Source organism: Antechinus flavipes, chromosome 5 (genome assembly GCF_016432865.1).
Source record: "Antechinus flavipes isolate AdamAnt ecotype Samford, QLD, Australia chromosome 5, AdamAnt_v2, whole genome shotgun sequence".
Lineage (NCBI taxonomy): Eukaryota > Metazoa > Chordata > Mammalia > Dasyuromorphia > Dasyuridae > Antechinus > Antechinus flavipes.
Window position 1 is genome coordinate 260,517,224 of NC_067402.1, and position 15,002 is coordinate 260,532,225.

Sequence of the window (15,002 nt, forward strand, 5' to 3'; positions counted from 1 at the left end):
CCAAAATAGTTTGCCTGAAAAAGAGAGAGAAGACAAGCAATATGAAGTAAAGCTGCAAAGGTGAGTTAAGAGTCCTCCTGTCCAGGACCTTAGGAACCAGCATTTTTGCATCTGCTAAATGATTATTGGCAAGCGATTTCCCTTCCCCCTTCCCCAGTTATTGGAGAAAACTTTCAGTTTTATTTCAACCTATGTTCACCTCATTTTAACGTGCTTAAACTAGATCACCGGATTCTAAGGCTCAGCAAAATGGGCCAACAAAGTACTCCCAGTATATCCAGAGCTCCTCATATTCCATGTGAAAGGAAGGGAGTCTTTAGTTGCTTTCTCTCCCTGGTTCCAAGGCAGCGTTTTCTACCATCTATGTTTCTCACTTCCTGCTGTCTACTCTTTTTTCACCTTTTGTCATTTTTGTCACCATTTACTGTCACCATCCTATAGTATAAAGGTCTGAACAGAAACAGAAGAATCTAGCCTTTAATCAGCAGATCCTTAAGGTTTTTAGAAATGAAGTTTTTAAACACATTTTCTTCACTTTACATTTTACCTAATGAGACACAGGGCATAAATAACCCAAAGGTTTCAGAGTCTGAGGCTAAGAGAAATCATTGATGTTTGAATAGTAGGTCTGGAATGAGTAAGGTCCCAGCCTGAGTTCCATCTCTCAACCACATGTCTATGTGACTATGAAACTTTAAAGCACTTGACCTTTTGGTGCTCTAGACAATTCTCTGAGACTGTTTCAATGAAATTAGAGGTCTGGTCTCTATTACCAAAAAGAACTGTGTGACATAGTCTGCCTAACCAAGTAAATTGAAAAGTAGCTCATTCGGTTTGCTAAAATCAAACACAATGCAAAAGCTGGATGGGTATTAACGGAGACAATTCCTAGACACAATCAGTCACCCCCCCCCCATTTTATATATATATATATATATATATGTATGTTTTTCCTGCTCAGGCAAGCCATCAAGAATACTGCTTATAAGCCCTGTGAGTAGCATTAGGACTTCATGCTCTTTCTTCTCTTGATGATACTCTATTCCAGCCCCCATATTGCAGCCCCTTTTTCTCCACCTCCCAGATACCATTTTTCTTTTTCCTTTTTCAATAGAAACTCCACTATCTACATAATATAATATTACCTTCATGTTGTTCCAGTGAAATACTGTCTTTTATATTTTGATTTGTAGATACGAGTACATGTCTTGTAGATATTTCCAGGTGATTTTCATGGGAATGCTGATCAAATGAAAAGATCAACACAACAGTTAGCAAGTTCACTGATGAAAGCGCTCCTGAATGTTTTATGCTGATAAATTGTGAAGAATTTGCAGAAAAATGAGGGTTCTACAGATAATAATATGTTTTTATAACATTTTCTTCAAAAGAACAACCTCATGTTTACACTTTTCAAATCTACTCTTCTATCATTTTTCCTTACAGGAGATAAGTGGTAAAAATAGTGCTACAGGCTGGGGTACACTTTTTCATATAAAAATAGCTAGCTCATAAGTAATGATAAAATTCTAACTCAGAATATTGTCATTGTCATGATTATATTACACTATATATATATATGCAGTCATATATATGTAATACATCTTTCACATGCTAGCAATATGAGTGAAGAAAATATTATTTGTACATATTCCCCTTCAGAAATAGAGGCCTATTTGATAGTGGCTTGGGCTAGGAATCTGGAAGATTCATCTTCCTGAATTAAATTCTGGCCTTAGACACTACTAGGTGAATGAACCTGGGCAATTTATTAAATTTTGTTTGTAGAGGGCTGCAGATAGTGGGGAACTCTGGGTAAGGTATAAGATCCTTCAGTTCAGAGGGAACCTGCTGACAATGTCTGGTTGGGCTCCCCATCTCCCCTAAGGACTCTCATCCTTCCTGAGAAATCAAGGAGGGTGTGACCATCTGTGTTCTACTTGAAGCAAGGCACTTACAGGAAAGAGAGACATTTACTTATCAATAGCAAGGTGCTCATATTTTGTACTTGCGCAGTGTGCTGTGGTGATGTAATGGTTCTATAGTTGGCACATGCTCAGTGTGCTGTAGTGACATAATCATACTAAGGTATTTAGGGGCTGAGAGGACTTGAAATAAGGACTCCATCTTTGACCATTCTCATGGGTTTCCTGCCTCTTCACTCCCCCACTAAGACCAAGGACTCAGGCTGGTCCCAAGATCCTCCAGAGAGCTAGTCCGGATGGTATATTCTGACGCCCCAGCGTGGGGGGCTCTAGAAAGCACACTACACTTTTTGCCTCAATTCCTTAATAAGAAGGAAATGCCAAACCACGTCTGTCCCTATGCCAAGAAAAAATATGCTCTTGAAGAGTCAGCCATGACTAAAATGACAGAACAACCACAAAGCATCTTTGCCTGTTATGGGCCAGAACTCTAAACTTGAAACAAGGATTCTTACAAGGTACTAAGTGGAATCGATGAGACAATGGCTATCTAGTTTACCATGATGTTTAATAGTTCTCTAAGTTCAGTATGATTGATTTAATCTAATAACAAATAATGGTTTCCTAGTGATATAATGATTGGTTTATACACAGTGGAGAGCATATAAGCCAAGCTCTCGGAGCCAAGGGGATTAGATTCATTTCCACCTTCAGTCAGGCTCCTGGTGGCAGGCTCTCCTCCTGCATTTCTCCACTGAGACCAAGGCCAGTCTGAAAGGCTCTCCAGAAAGCTGCCCAACTCCAGGAAGGAGATAATAAAGAATATGGATTTTAACACCTGGCTGTTCTTGTGATTACAGAACTGAAATGAAGGCTGTTCCCAGAGACCTCAAGAAAACCAAACCAGAGAACATTACACTTGCCCATTGCAATGTGATCTAGGTTTAAGCTATCATCTATCCATCCACTTGTCTATATTTATATATGTCTGAAATTTGCACATGTACCTAAAAACACACACACACCAAGATAAATATGTGCACAGAATACAATTTATACATATATGTATAATATGTTAAGTATATATACATTCATATGTAAAATTTCATATAAATAAAAACACAAACAAAAGGAAAATGTTTTTTTTTAAAAAAGCAAAAAAAAAAAGTTTTAAAAGAGAGGAGACTGGGTCTTACATAAACTCTCACCAGTGGCATTTCTCCAAATATCATAGAAAGAGACAATTTTAACTTAACCAATAGTAGATCCAGATCTATTTTAGTATATAAATAATTGTACTGAATACTCAACAAGTAACAATGATCACCTTGTCTCCACCTCTACAATGTTTAGATTAGAATTTTTTTCTTTTGGTTCAATTTCTTCTCCTCATGCTTGATGTCTTTAATGCACTTGATGGCCTCCAAACCCCTTTTGGATCATAATATTTTTATCTGTCAAGTGGTACCAGGTAAAAACTATCTCCTTTCTCGATTTTACAAACATTAAAAAGCATAAGCATAAACATACTCATTGTCATTTTCTTGTCTTTATGTTTTATGCCTCTGATTTTAGTTATTTCTAACATAAACTTGAGAGCTAATATCTTCAACTGGGTTTTTCACACTGACAAAAGAGATTGTGCTGTGACCCAGATTTCTGACCTTCTTTTGCCAGAAAACATGGAAACCACCAGACCTCAAATTCCTAAAATTTAAGCAATGCCTCAAATAACTTCACTGAAATGTTTCCTGACAACTAAGATGCAAAAAATTACCTTAGTTTGTAATCATGTAAGCCCCCTAAAACCTTTGCAATTTCTTCCTATCTATTCATAATACCTATGTTTTTCCAGGTCTTTAGCCTTAAAAAGTTCAGTTATCTCCTTTGCTTTTTGCAACACAGTCATCTCTAAATACTGATGAAGCTTTCTCTAAGTTATTGTTTAACATTTCCTACTTCTAAAATCACTCCAGTTTATTTTATCACTTTACACTCTATTGGAACTACTATTTATCTCTAATGTGCATCTGTTCCAGGTAATCTTCTAGACTGATTTCAAAATGCTTTCTTAAAATATGTTTCAAAATATTATTACACTACATAGGAAATGGCAGTGACTCCTCACACTATCTCTTTTATAGAAAATTATTTATATTCCCATTACAGGTCCTTTGTTACAGCTAAATGTCAAGTTTACATTACTCAAAAGTATCCTTACTTTCTTCTGCCTAACCTCTCTCCTGGAAGGTTTTCCTCTTTCTTTCTGCCAATCAAAATTTCACTTTATCATTAAGCCCTAATTATTACCTCTTTCATGAAGTCTTTCCTGATTAAACACAACAAATTTTGCCATTTCCCTTTGTATTGGCCTCAGCAATAATATATACAATTTGAAAAGAAAAAAAATAGCTGTATCCATTATGTATACATTGGGGCAAAACTGTTTTTCACAGAAGGTCTTGTGACAAAGACCTACAAGTATTTGTTATTGTGCTATAAGTTTAATAAGATGTGGCTCCCAACAGGGAAAAGTAGGACAGCATCCTTACTGAGACAAGCTTCTACCCTGTGTGGGTAAAATCACATTTGTATTATTATGCTTAGATAGGACAATAGAAATGTGCAGTTCAGAGGAACTAAGAGAGAGCTTAGAAGTCATCCACGATTCACATTACAGGATTCCTAAGCAAGTAGGAGTGTCTTGTATATAAGAAAAACCATTCAAAGGATTCCAGGATAATAGTCATCAACTAATTAGGAGCTTACAATGTAGGAGAAGAGCTTAATTTGTTCCACTTGGTCTTGTGAGTCAGCACCATTACCTCTGGTTGTACATTGTAGAAATGTCAATTACAGCTCAACATAAGAAAACATCCCCAACAATTGGAGTCATTCAAATATAAAGTTGGCCACTTTACTGGCTAGTAACTTTTCAGTTACAAAAAAAGTTTTCAACTAGTTTGGGGGGAATACTGCAGAGAAGATTCATTATTGGGATAAAGATAAATTAGATGAACATTGATCATCAATGCTAAGATTTTATTAGTATGTCATGTTTTAGTGCCATATATTCATATTTATATACATTCAGATTTTTTTCTAAAATGACATACATTTCTAGATATTGACATTTCCTGTTTTTAGCTTGCCATTGGCAAATAAATTTTAACCTGTCTGCAAGAAAGAAATCAGGACTAAGACTCTTTCACCTGAATCCAGATTCATGGTCATTCTGTTATCCTAATTATTTTGCCTACTAAGGGAAAGTAAAAATATAATCAAGGAGTTTAAAGTCTTTATCATTAGCTTCCAATCATGTTAAAAATGTGTAAGAAGGCCAGCATCAACACTATCAAGGAAGTCCTCCTTACCTGAATATTACCTGAAGTTTTACTGTTAGTATTGCTACCTCCAAAGAAAATTTCAACTCCATATATAAGACAAAAATGCATTTCAAAGTACACTACATTACAAAAAAAAAAAAAAAAAAACTTACACTAAAATTAGCATAAAAGGTACATTTACTGAAAGGAATTAGCAGAAATTTCAGTATCATTCTTCCATACCTGTTCCTGGTCTCTTTTATCAAAAGTCTCTTTGTTTCTGTCTGATGATCCTTTAAATTCCGATTTTTGTTTCAAATCTAAATTGATTTTTAAATGAAAATTTATTTTTTTTAGAATTACATTTCTTATATGAATAAGATCCCTCCCATTTTTGAGTGCAGATACATAATGTAAAAAAATTTCTACTGCTACATTTTATGTTTTTTTCTGAGATATTTATTTCACAGGAGCAAAGCAGAAGAAGCTATAAAGTCTCATTTGCATATTCAATCTAGCTAGGACTGTTGCATTTGAAAAATAAAGAGATACTGAGAGATACAAATCTATGCTTGATTTATTAGTTAGGCTAGCAAGTAAGCAATAAAATGGGTCAATGGATTTTCTCAATAACCAAAGACTGGCCAAAATATATTTTTGGGAAAATAAAAGAGAAGAAAGGAGTTGGGGAATGGGAAAAACATGGGATCACTTAATAAGTGGATAGCAGCATAAGGATGGTAATTTAAAATAAGGTGTTAGCAACAATCCCTTCCTTCTGTTTTGTGACTAAGAAATATTCATGGACTCATACAGTCCATCAAAATCAGAGATATTGAACTAGACTTCTTTGGATTATAAGACAAATATCCTTGAATAACAGCTTTGTGATATGAAGATGCTGGACCATATGCATCCTTCAAGGGTAATAGATTTTCTCAAACAAGAATAGAAACATAATTAACAAAAGAATTGGAACTCTAAAGTTACTTCATGACAGGACAGAGTAATTTTTGAACTAAGTTCAGATTAAAAATCATGACTTAGGCAGAGAGAGGATAAAATTAATTTTAAAAGATAGTATCCAACTGATATTATTTAAAAGCACAGAGAGAACAGAATATAAATTGTTAATTGTGAAACCACTGACCAGAATAGCCTCAGTTACTACTTCATTAAGAAAACCTCTTCAGATAGTTTTTGATAAAACTCATTCCATTCTCATGACTTCCTTGGGAAATAGTCAGAATAGGTCATATTTCAGTATCTTCACATTTTGAAAGGGTTACTAAACTGATTGACCAAAGGATTATTGTAATAATAAATTTCAGCAAAGTCCTTGAAAAATGTCCTCATGTCGTCTTTGTGAACAAAATGACAAATACAAGTAGAAATTTAAAATAGAAGTATGGAAACAAACATAAATGTTTGTTGGATTTTTTAATTATTTAAAAGATTAACAGAAATTTTACAGAATTGTACATTACCTGTCAAACAAATCTATTGAAACAAAACCAACTTAAATATTTAAACTTGAATATGATGCAATTATTTAATTTATGGGTTCTCTAATGATAGGATTAAAAAACAATATTCCTTGGCATCCTAATTGCAATCCATTCAAATATATGTCATGGAAACCATTAATGGGAAGCATCACCTAAACAGATAATATAATATATGGGAAAAGTTAAAATGATGCTGTTTAGCTTTAGTAAATTAGTTATAATTCAAAATGACAGAAAAATCATTCATATATGGATGTTATATGGGAATATTCAAACCTAAAAGTTTTAGTTGAAACACTAAAAAAAAAAGTAGGAAATTACAGCTAATTACACTGAAGAAAATTAGAGCACAATTAGGACACAAGCTTAAAGTAGTCCCTTTTACTATCTGTGGAAAATGTTACACTGATTAGAAAAGAAAATCAAAACACCTGTTCCTAGATTCTAGTCTGCTAAGAGCATAAACCATAGGAAGTGAATTTTGTTATCATATGAGTTTTCCATTTATTTAATTTACCTCTACTAATAAGGTTTGGAATGTAGTAAATCGATCAAATAATCTATTTTTAGAAAATTCAGAATTTTAACCTTACCTTTCTCAGGTTTTTTGGCTTTCTCTTTTTCTAGAGGTGGTTCACACTGTTTCTGGGGGATTGGTTTTGCTAAGACAACTCCAACCTTATAGCCAGTGTCAGATCCACTTCCAGCTGCAGCTTCAGCTACTTTATATTTTTTCTAATGGAATCTTTCTAATTTCTGTGAAGCCTAATTGACTTTTACTCTGTGGCAGAGATTGCAAGGATAATTGCTTTGAAACTTCATATCCCTGGAACTTCTGTGCTTCCCAATTTTCTGAGAATTACTTGTAGCATTCCATTTTGAAGTAAATATTTGAATTAAATAAATCAGTTTTATCCACCTGATGTTATTTTTTCATAGATTGTCCTCCAAATTACTACCTATATTTATTATTTGCCTTATTTGTGGTTATCTTTCAGATAACATTACAAAAAACTCACTAACAACTTTGCCTTCACTGTTCACCCTATCCTCACTTTCCTGAATCATCCCTTCTAATTCTCTTATGAAATTCCATCTCCATGTGTGGTTCCAAAGAATGTATTAGTAAGATAGGTAAAGTTTTCTTAAAGTGTGTGTATGTGTGTTTGACTTTTCACATTATTTAGGATTAGAAAATAGTGCAACCTATGAATTTCTCACCTGTTATTTATTTACAGAGAATTCTGTGAGGAAAACATGGGCTAATACCTTCTGTACAGTCTTAAGAGTTGCCTGGGTAGGATATTTCAACGTTTAGTGACTTGCCCAGAATATATGACTACTTATAAATCAGAAATGAGATGTGCCAGCCATTCTGGAGAGCAATTTGGAACTATGCTCAAAAAATTATCAAACTGTGCATACCCTTTGATCCAGCAGTGTTTCTACTGGGCTTATACCCCAAAGAGATACTAAAGAAGGGAAAGAGACTTGTATGTGCCAAAATGTTTGTGGCGGCCTTGTTGTAGTGGCTAGAAGCTGGAAATGAATGGATGCCCATCAATTGGAGAATGGTTGAGTAAATTGTGATATATGAACGTTATGGAATATTATTGTTCTGTAAGGAATGACCAGCGGGATGAATACAGAGAGGACTGGCGAGACTTACATGAACTGATGCTGAATGATATGAGCAGAACCAGGAGATTATATACCTCAACAACGATACTGTATGAGGATGTATTCTGATGGAAGTGGATCTCTTTGATAAAGAGAGCTAATTCAGTTTCAATTGATCAAGGATGGACAGAAGCAGCTACACCCACTGGGAAATGAATATAAACTGCTTGCATTTTTGTTTTTCTTCCCGGATTATTTCTACCTTCTGAATCCAATTCTCCCTGTGCAACAAGAAAACTGTTCGGTTCTGCACACATATATTGTATCTAGGATATACTGTAACCTATTCAACATGTAAAGGACTGCTTGCCATCTGGGGGAGGCAGAGGGAGGGAGGGAAAAATCGGAACAGAAGTGAATGCAAGGGATAATGCTGTAAAAAAAATTACCCTGGCATGGGTTCTATCAATAAAAAGTTATTTAAAAAAAAAAAAGAAATGAGATGTGTAATTCTGTCTTTTTAGTTCTCTATCCACTATGCTGAAACATTGTCTACAGAAAATGACTACAAAGGATGCTATCCTTTTCATGAATTTTTTTTAAGACTGCCATCTCTTCTAAGCATAGGGACATCTTTTTTTCAAACTAAATCAATTAGAGTATAAGTTTTTTTATATAATAAATGTTTCTTGAAGATTGTTTGTTTTTTTAAAATTTCAGTTTGCCATGCAAATTTAGGGGGGAAATGGCTTCCTTAGTATATTTCTTTTTAAAATATACAAACTATATATATATACACTAGTTTTAAAAAGTGCAAGGAAAGGGTAATGATGTATGAATGAGATAAAAATACCAGAATATGAAATAAATATTTAATTTTAAGTTTTCTTCCACATTTTGTTTAATTGCGGCATCTCCAAGTTATTGTCCCAGTATCTCCCCCCCATTTTATCTGTCTAATTCCTAAAGTTATTTACAGTCATTCCTCAAGTTATTTTTTCTGGCTTTGGGCCAGAAATTTCAATCTCGAAGTCAATTGCCCAGGATCACATAACTACTTTGAATCATAGATGAAATTAGAAACCATGTGATTTAAGCCATTAGGCCAGCTCTTTATTCACTATTTTGAAATATTTTCCCACAATATACTTACAATTTGCATCCTTTCAGTGAATATTTTTTAAACTAACTATCCTTTCTTCTAAACATGGTTGCATCATTTTTTTCAAATATGAACTATTTTCATTTCAGTATAAGTTTCTTTTATCTTTCAGAATACTCTTACTTCTTGAAGATTAGGCCTTAACTTGAAATATACATTTCTAACAGCTTATGAGTTTAAATGTTCTCTTTTAAAATATGACAAGATTACAATAATATAAAAAGTGCAAATATAGAATAATGAGAGATGAAATGGATAATCTTACCAGAATATACAATAATTAATTAATTTTGGGGGTCTCTACATTTTCATCCATTTTTAATTTAATTATGGCATCTCCACATTATTGTCCAACATCTCCACTCTTTTTTAATTAACAAATTTGTTTATAGTCACTTTTGAAACTTTTTTTCTGGCTTTGTGCCTAACTCTCTATCAAAATGTCTTACTCCAAGGTTAGTAATAGTATTTTAATTGATAAATCAGATAAGATTTTTTCTCAGTCTTTATCTTTCTTGACCTTATAACCTCAAATACTGTCTCACTGTGAAAATCTCTTATTGTTTCTTGCTAATCTCATTCTATTATCAGAATTTCATTGGGAAATGGCCAAAATAGACAATACCACACTATTTTCACAATTTGATAAGGTTACTAGACTGAATGACCAAGGGATTATTGTATACTTAAATTTCAGCAAAGTACTTGACAAATTACCTGTCATCATTTTTAACAAAATGACCAATACAAGCTCAGACTCAAATTAGGAGGATATGGATAAAGGTTTTTTTCAGAATTTGTATTTTTTGAATTGTTTATTTTAAATATCACTTTAGATAGTTGCCAAAAAAAAAAAAAAGCTAGCACAATATGATTTATAATTTCATTAGAAGCGATGCAATGTCCAGAGGAAGGAAGATGTTAGTCTGATTGACTTCTGCTCTTCATTAGACCCATGAATTTTAAAAGGTATGGCTCCTGGACTTCTCAGCCTATTTGTCTTGCTGGAGCTTCAAATTTAAAATAGTCAAGCCTGAGTACCTCATTTCTTGTTTTACCCTCTTCTACCTTCTTAGTTATCAGTGCTGTCAGGTTTCTAGTCTAATGGGCACTCCACAATAAATGTCATCACCTCCCTTTTCTTCATTCCCAAATCTACCTTTCTGCTTTCATTATCTCATCAATGCTTACCTGGATTTTTGCAGTTAATTTCTATCTGGTTTTCTTATCTCAGATTCCTACCTTATCTGGTTTACTCTATACAATGCTCTTAAGTAATCTTCTTATGGCACTTAAGTAGGTCATTCTCTTGTCTGGCATCCTACTTCTTTATTATAGGAAGAATCACATCTATGAAATCTTTCTTCCACAACCATTTATTAACCTTTTATACTCTTCTTTCAGTTTTCTCAGATCTTGTAACATACTTACCTGTTTTTATATTGTACCTCTTTAGGGAAAGTAAATCCCTTGTGACTAATAACTTAATAATAATAACTTAGTCTTTGCATCCTAGAGTCAAACAGGAGATACTTAATATAATATTGGTTCATGTATGACAACTTGAATTGGGGAATACATGCAGCATTGAATTCATGTGATTCCATGCAATAAAGAAAAGAGCCAAGAAGTATAAAAATGAAACTTGAAATAAAGTGTTCAAAATGCAAAATTAAAAAAAAGAGAGAGAGAGAGAACCTGAAGACTATAGGATGCATTTTCTATCATGTGTGATTTTGTAAAAAAAAAATTACACTTATTCTCATAGTTGTAAATAAAGGGGAAAAAAAAAAAAAGAAAAATACCATCAATGTCATCTGTGTCAGTTAAATCAAATTCTTCTATGAAATCTGTAATACAAATAGGGAAGAGAAAAAAAGAAATATGATTACTAAAATACCATATATATATATATATGAAATATTAGTTTGCTAGCCTGCTGATATGTATTAAGTTTATTTTTTAAAATAAAACTTAAAAAACAAATAATTTTACTAACAACTAGGCTACAGAAGATATTATGTTCCTTCTTGATAGAGAATTGTCCAATTTCGGGATATATTTCTAACTGGAAGCCTTTTTCTCTTCACTCATGCTGGTAGTCTTTTCTCATTGGCACACAAAACACTCCAATGGCTATGGATAGTTGGAACATGTGTGTTTGTTTAATTTCCAGTAGAGAGAGATAGTCTGTGCGACTGGATATGAGCAGTATTTGTCCTATTGTGTATATCTTGTGGGGGAAATCTTTGAATGTATAGCAATAAGATAATGATTTTTTGCACCCTAGAAATGAATGAAGTAGACTGTACATAACTCAGAGCAATGATCAACAGAAACTGTTAATGCAATTCAATTATGTCATACCTTGCTATTTTCAAACTGGTTATATGTCATATCTTGCTATTTCCAAACTGATTATCTGTAATCATTATATCCTAAATATTGGGCAAGTAAGTATTTAGCCTGGTCATCTATCTGTTCCTGGATATTGTGTGTATGATATTCAAGTGTTTTTTTTAAGTTTCTAAATAATGAGAGGACAATTAACACAGTGAGACCTAACTGCTATTTATGAGGACTATAACTGACAGCCTTTTGCCTGTGAGACAAGTATCTCTTCACATAGGAAGCTGTTGGCCAATCTATTTTGGCCTTTCCACATCTTGTAGCAGTCATTGTGGATCACTCTTTCTACCTCAGATTGTTCTAACCTTTATTTGTTAGATTTGTGGGGTTTTTTGGTTGTTCTAGATTTTGGTCATATTATAGATTATTAAACTACTTCTGGGACATTGATCAGCTCATCTGAAGCTTTGGTAGCAGGCAGTACACCACACATATCCCCTGCATGGAGTCTCCACCAGTGCTCAGCCTCAAGCAGTTTTGAATGAGGCTTTGTTCCTTACCTCTGATGAACTGACATGAGGAATTTGAGAATCTTGATTGGATTATCTATTACTGTGTGTTTAAGATTTGGGATGGAAATTGTTAAAACTGCGTAACTATTGCTGTTATATTTGAGGAATTTTTAGAAAACTTACTACTTACTATACTAGTCTGTTATGTATAGGAATTTTGATTCACTGTTGGGATTTATATGTGGAATAGTTATTTGATAATTCCTTTCCATGAGGGAAAAAAAGGGAGAAAGAAGAAATTGGGGAACCTGGTGTATTCTAGAAATCCTTTAAACAGTCCTTTTGTTTTTACTCCTTGCTTAAATATACTATGAGTTGCTGGTTATTCTTTAACTTTGAAACCCCTTATTCTGTTGGAATTGCCCTGGCAGACTCAGTTTTGGGGATTATTTTTTAGAAACAACCAGAAAATAGACACCTGTCTTGGAACTGGCAGTCGCTCTGATCTGTTTCTCCACTCTTGTAACCCCAGTTCCTTAGTTAGTATTTCAGCATTCTCAAAGGACCTTGCAGTTTGGTATTAGGAGTTTGGGGTTGCCTGCCTTGGTCTAACTGTACATAATCCACTTAGAAATCTGGATCCTAGTAGCAGCTCCTGTTCCATTGAGAGGGGACAGGTAGAGATACTCCAGGCCCCACTTTTCCCCCCTTTGGAGTCCCTGACAGACTTGGGATGTGCCTCTTAGAATGAGCAGCAGGACTGTCTTGAGCACTGCTACTCCCTATATAAGCAGAGGCTGAGTTAAATGCACAAAAAAACCACAGACCTAACTCACAGTGAACTGTCCATCTCAAACTGGATTCTCTGGCTGAGATGCCCCAACTGCAGAGGACCTGACATGCTAGTAACAGGGAGCCTTTGTATTGCTAATTAACTCTGGGGTTATCGGGGAGATACTTGTCCTTGCCGTAAGTCCTTGCATTTTTCTAGTTTTATTTTGGTTTATTTGCTTCACATAGGGTTGGTCAAAATTATGGTGCTAAGACCCATCTAGAAAAAGGTAATTCAATGATTTGAATATTCAGAAGATAAAGTGTGTGGAATATTCTCTTTTATTATCCTGACTCTGTTTCCCTAATTGTCATGCCTTGGTTTCTCTGAATTGTTCTGCCTCAGTTTCTAATTGTTCTATTCAATCATCCTCCTAATCATGATGATGCAGATAAGGAGACCGACCTTCTATCTTAGGCATCATCAGAAGGGAGGCATGCCTCCCTTCATTCTGTAATTTACCAGATCTCCCCCATGCTTCCCCCAACCCTGTCAGAACTGGATTGCTAGTTCCCGCTCTCAGTCTGACTCTGCTCCAACCTCTGTCTACCTCCTGTAGCGGAGCCGTGTGTGTGTGTGTGTGTGTGTGTGTGTGTGTGTGTGTGTATTATACATGTCATTGAGAACTCATTTTTTTCGCCAGATTCTTGGAGACAATAGTCTCATTCAGCCCTGGGACCAAACTATGGATCCATTTAGTCCCAGTAAATCTCTCCTTTTCAATTCAATTCAATGCAATCAATTAAATACTCTCTAATTTCTACCTTGCCTCAGTTTCTCCAGCATTGCAATATAGCTTATAGATCCAGTGAGTAGCATTAGATTTTTTTCTTCTATGTATTTGATAATAAGACTCTATTGCAGTCCCCATGTTCTAGTTCCTATTTCTCCAACTCCCAGATATCATTTTTCTTTTTCTTTCTTTAATAGAAAACCCACTATCTACATAATATAATCTTACCTTCACTTTTTCTTAAGGAAATTTTCTCTTTTATGTTTTGATTTCTGAATACAAATAGACGTCTGGCAGATGTTTCCAGGAGACTTTCATGGGAACACTGATCAAATGAAAACATCACCAAAATAGTTAGCAAGTCCACTGATGAAAGCACTCCTGAATGTTTTCTGCTGATAAATTGTGAAGAAATTCCACTTAGAGAGAAATGAGGGTTCTACAGAAAATAAAATGTTTTTTATAACATTTTCTTTAAAAGAACAACTTCATGTTTACACTTTTCAAATTTACTCCTCTATCTTTTTCTTTAGAGGAGTTAAGTGGTAAAAATAGTGCTGCAGCCTGGGGTACATATTTTGGGTTAGAGAAATGGCTAGCTTATAAGTAATGATAAAATTCTAATTGAGGATATTATCATTGTCATGATTGTATTACATACTATACACACACACACATACATATAAAATATCATTTTTATATGCTAACAATATGGGGAAAGAAAATATTAATTGTACATAATCTCCCTTAGTGGCCTATTTGATAATGGCCTGGGCTTGGAATCAATTAGACTCATTTTCACCTCAGACACTAGCTGTATGGCCCTGGGCAATTCCTTAAATCCTGTTTGCCTCAATTCCTTACTAAGAAGAAAATGCCAAATCACTTCTTTCCCTTTGACAAGGGAAAAAAATATTCTCTTGAATCATCAGGCAAGACTAAAATGACTGAAGAACTACAAAGCCTCCTTGTCCATTGCAATTTGATCTAGGTTTAACCTATTTATCCATTTATCCATTCAACTATCTATATTTA

At 34.3% G+C, this 15,002-nt stretch overlaps 1 protein-coding gene across 1 annotated transcript in view; it reads right to left on the reverse strand.

Moving 5' to 3' along the window:
* Positions 1–9,173: 9,173 nt before the first annotated feature.
* LOC127538754 (ankyrin repeat domain-containing protein 7-like) overlaps positions 9,174–15,002 on the reverse strand; it is a 39,702-nt gene continuing 33,873 nt past the window's right edge. Inside the window, exons 9-10 of the mRNA XM_051962496.1 lie at positions 14,196–14,292; positions 9,174–11,391 (exon numbers count right to left, since the gene is read on the reverse strand). Of these exons, the coding sequence (XP_051818456.1) occupies positions 11,201–11,391; positions 14,196–14,292 (288 nt within the window). The 3' untranslated portion in view covers positions 9,174–11,200. The remainder of the gene's footprint in view (positions 11,392–14,195; positions 14,293–15,002) is intronic.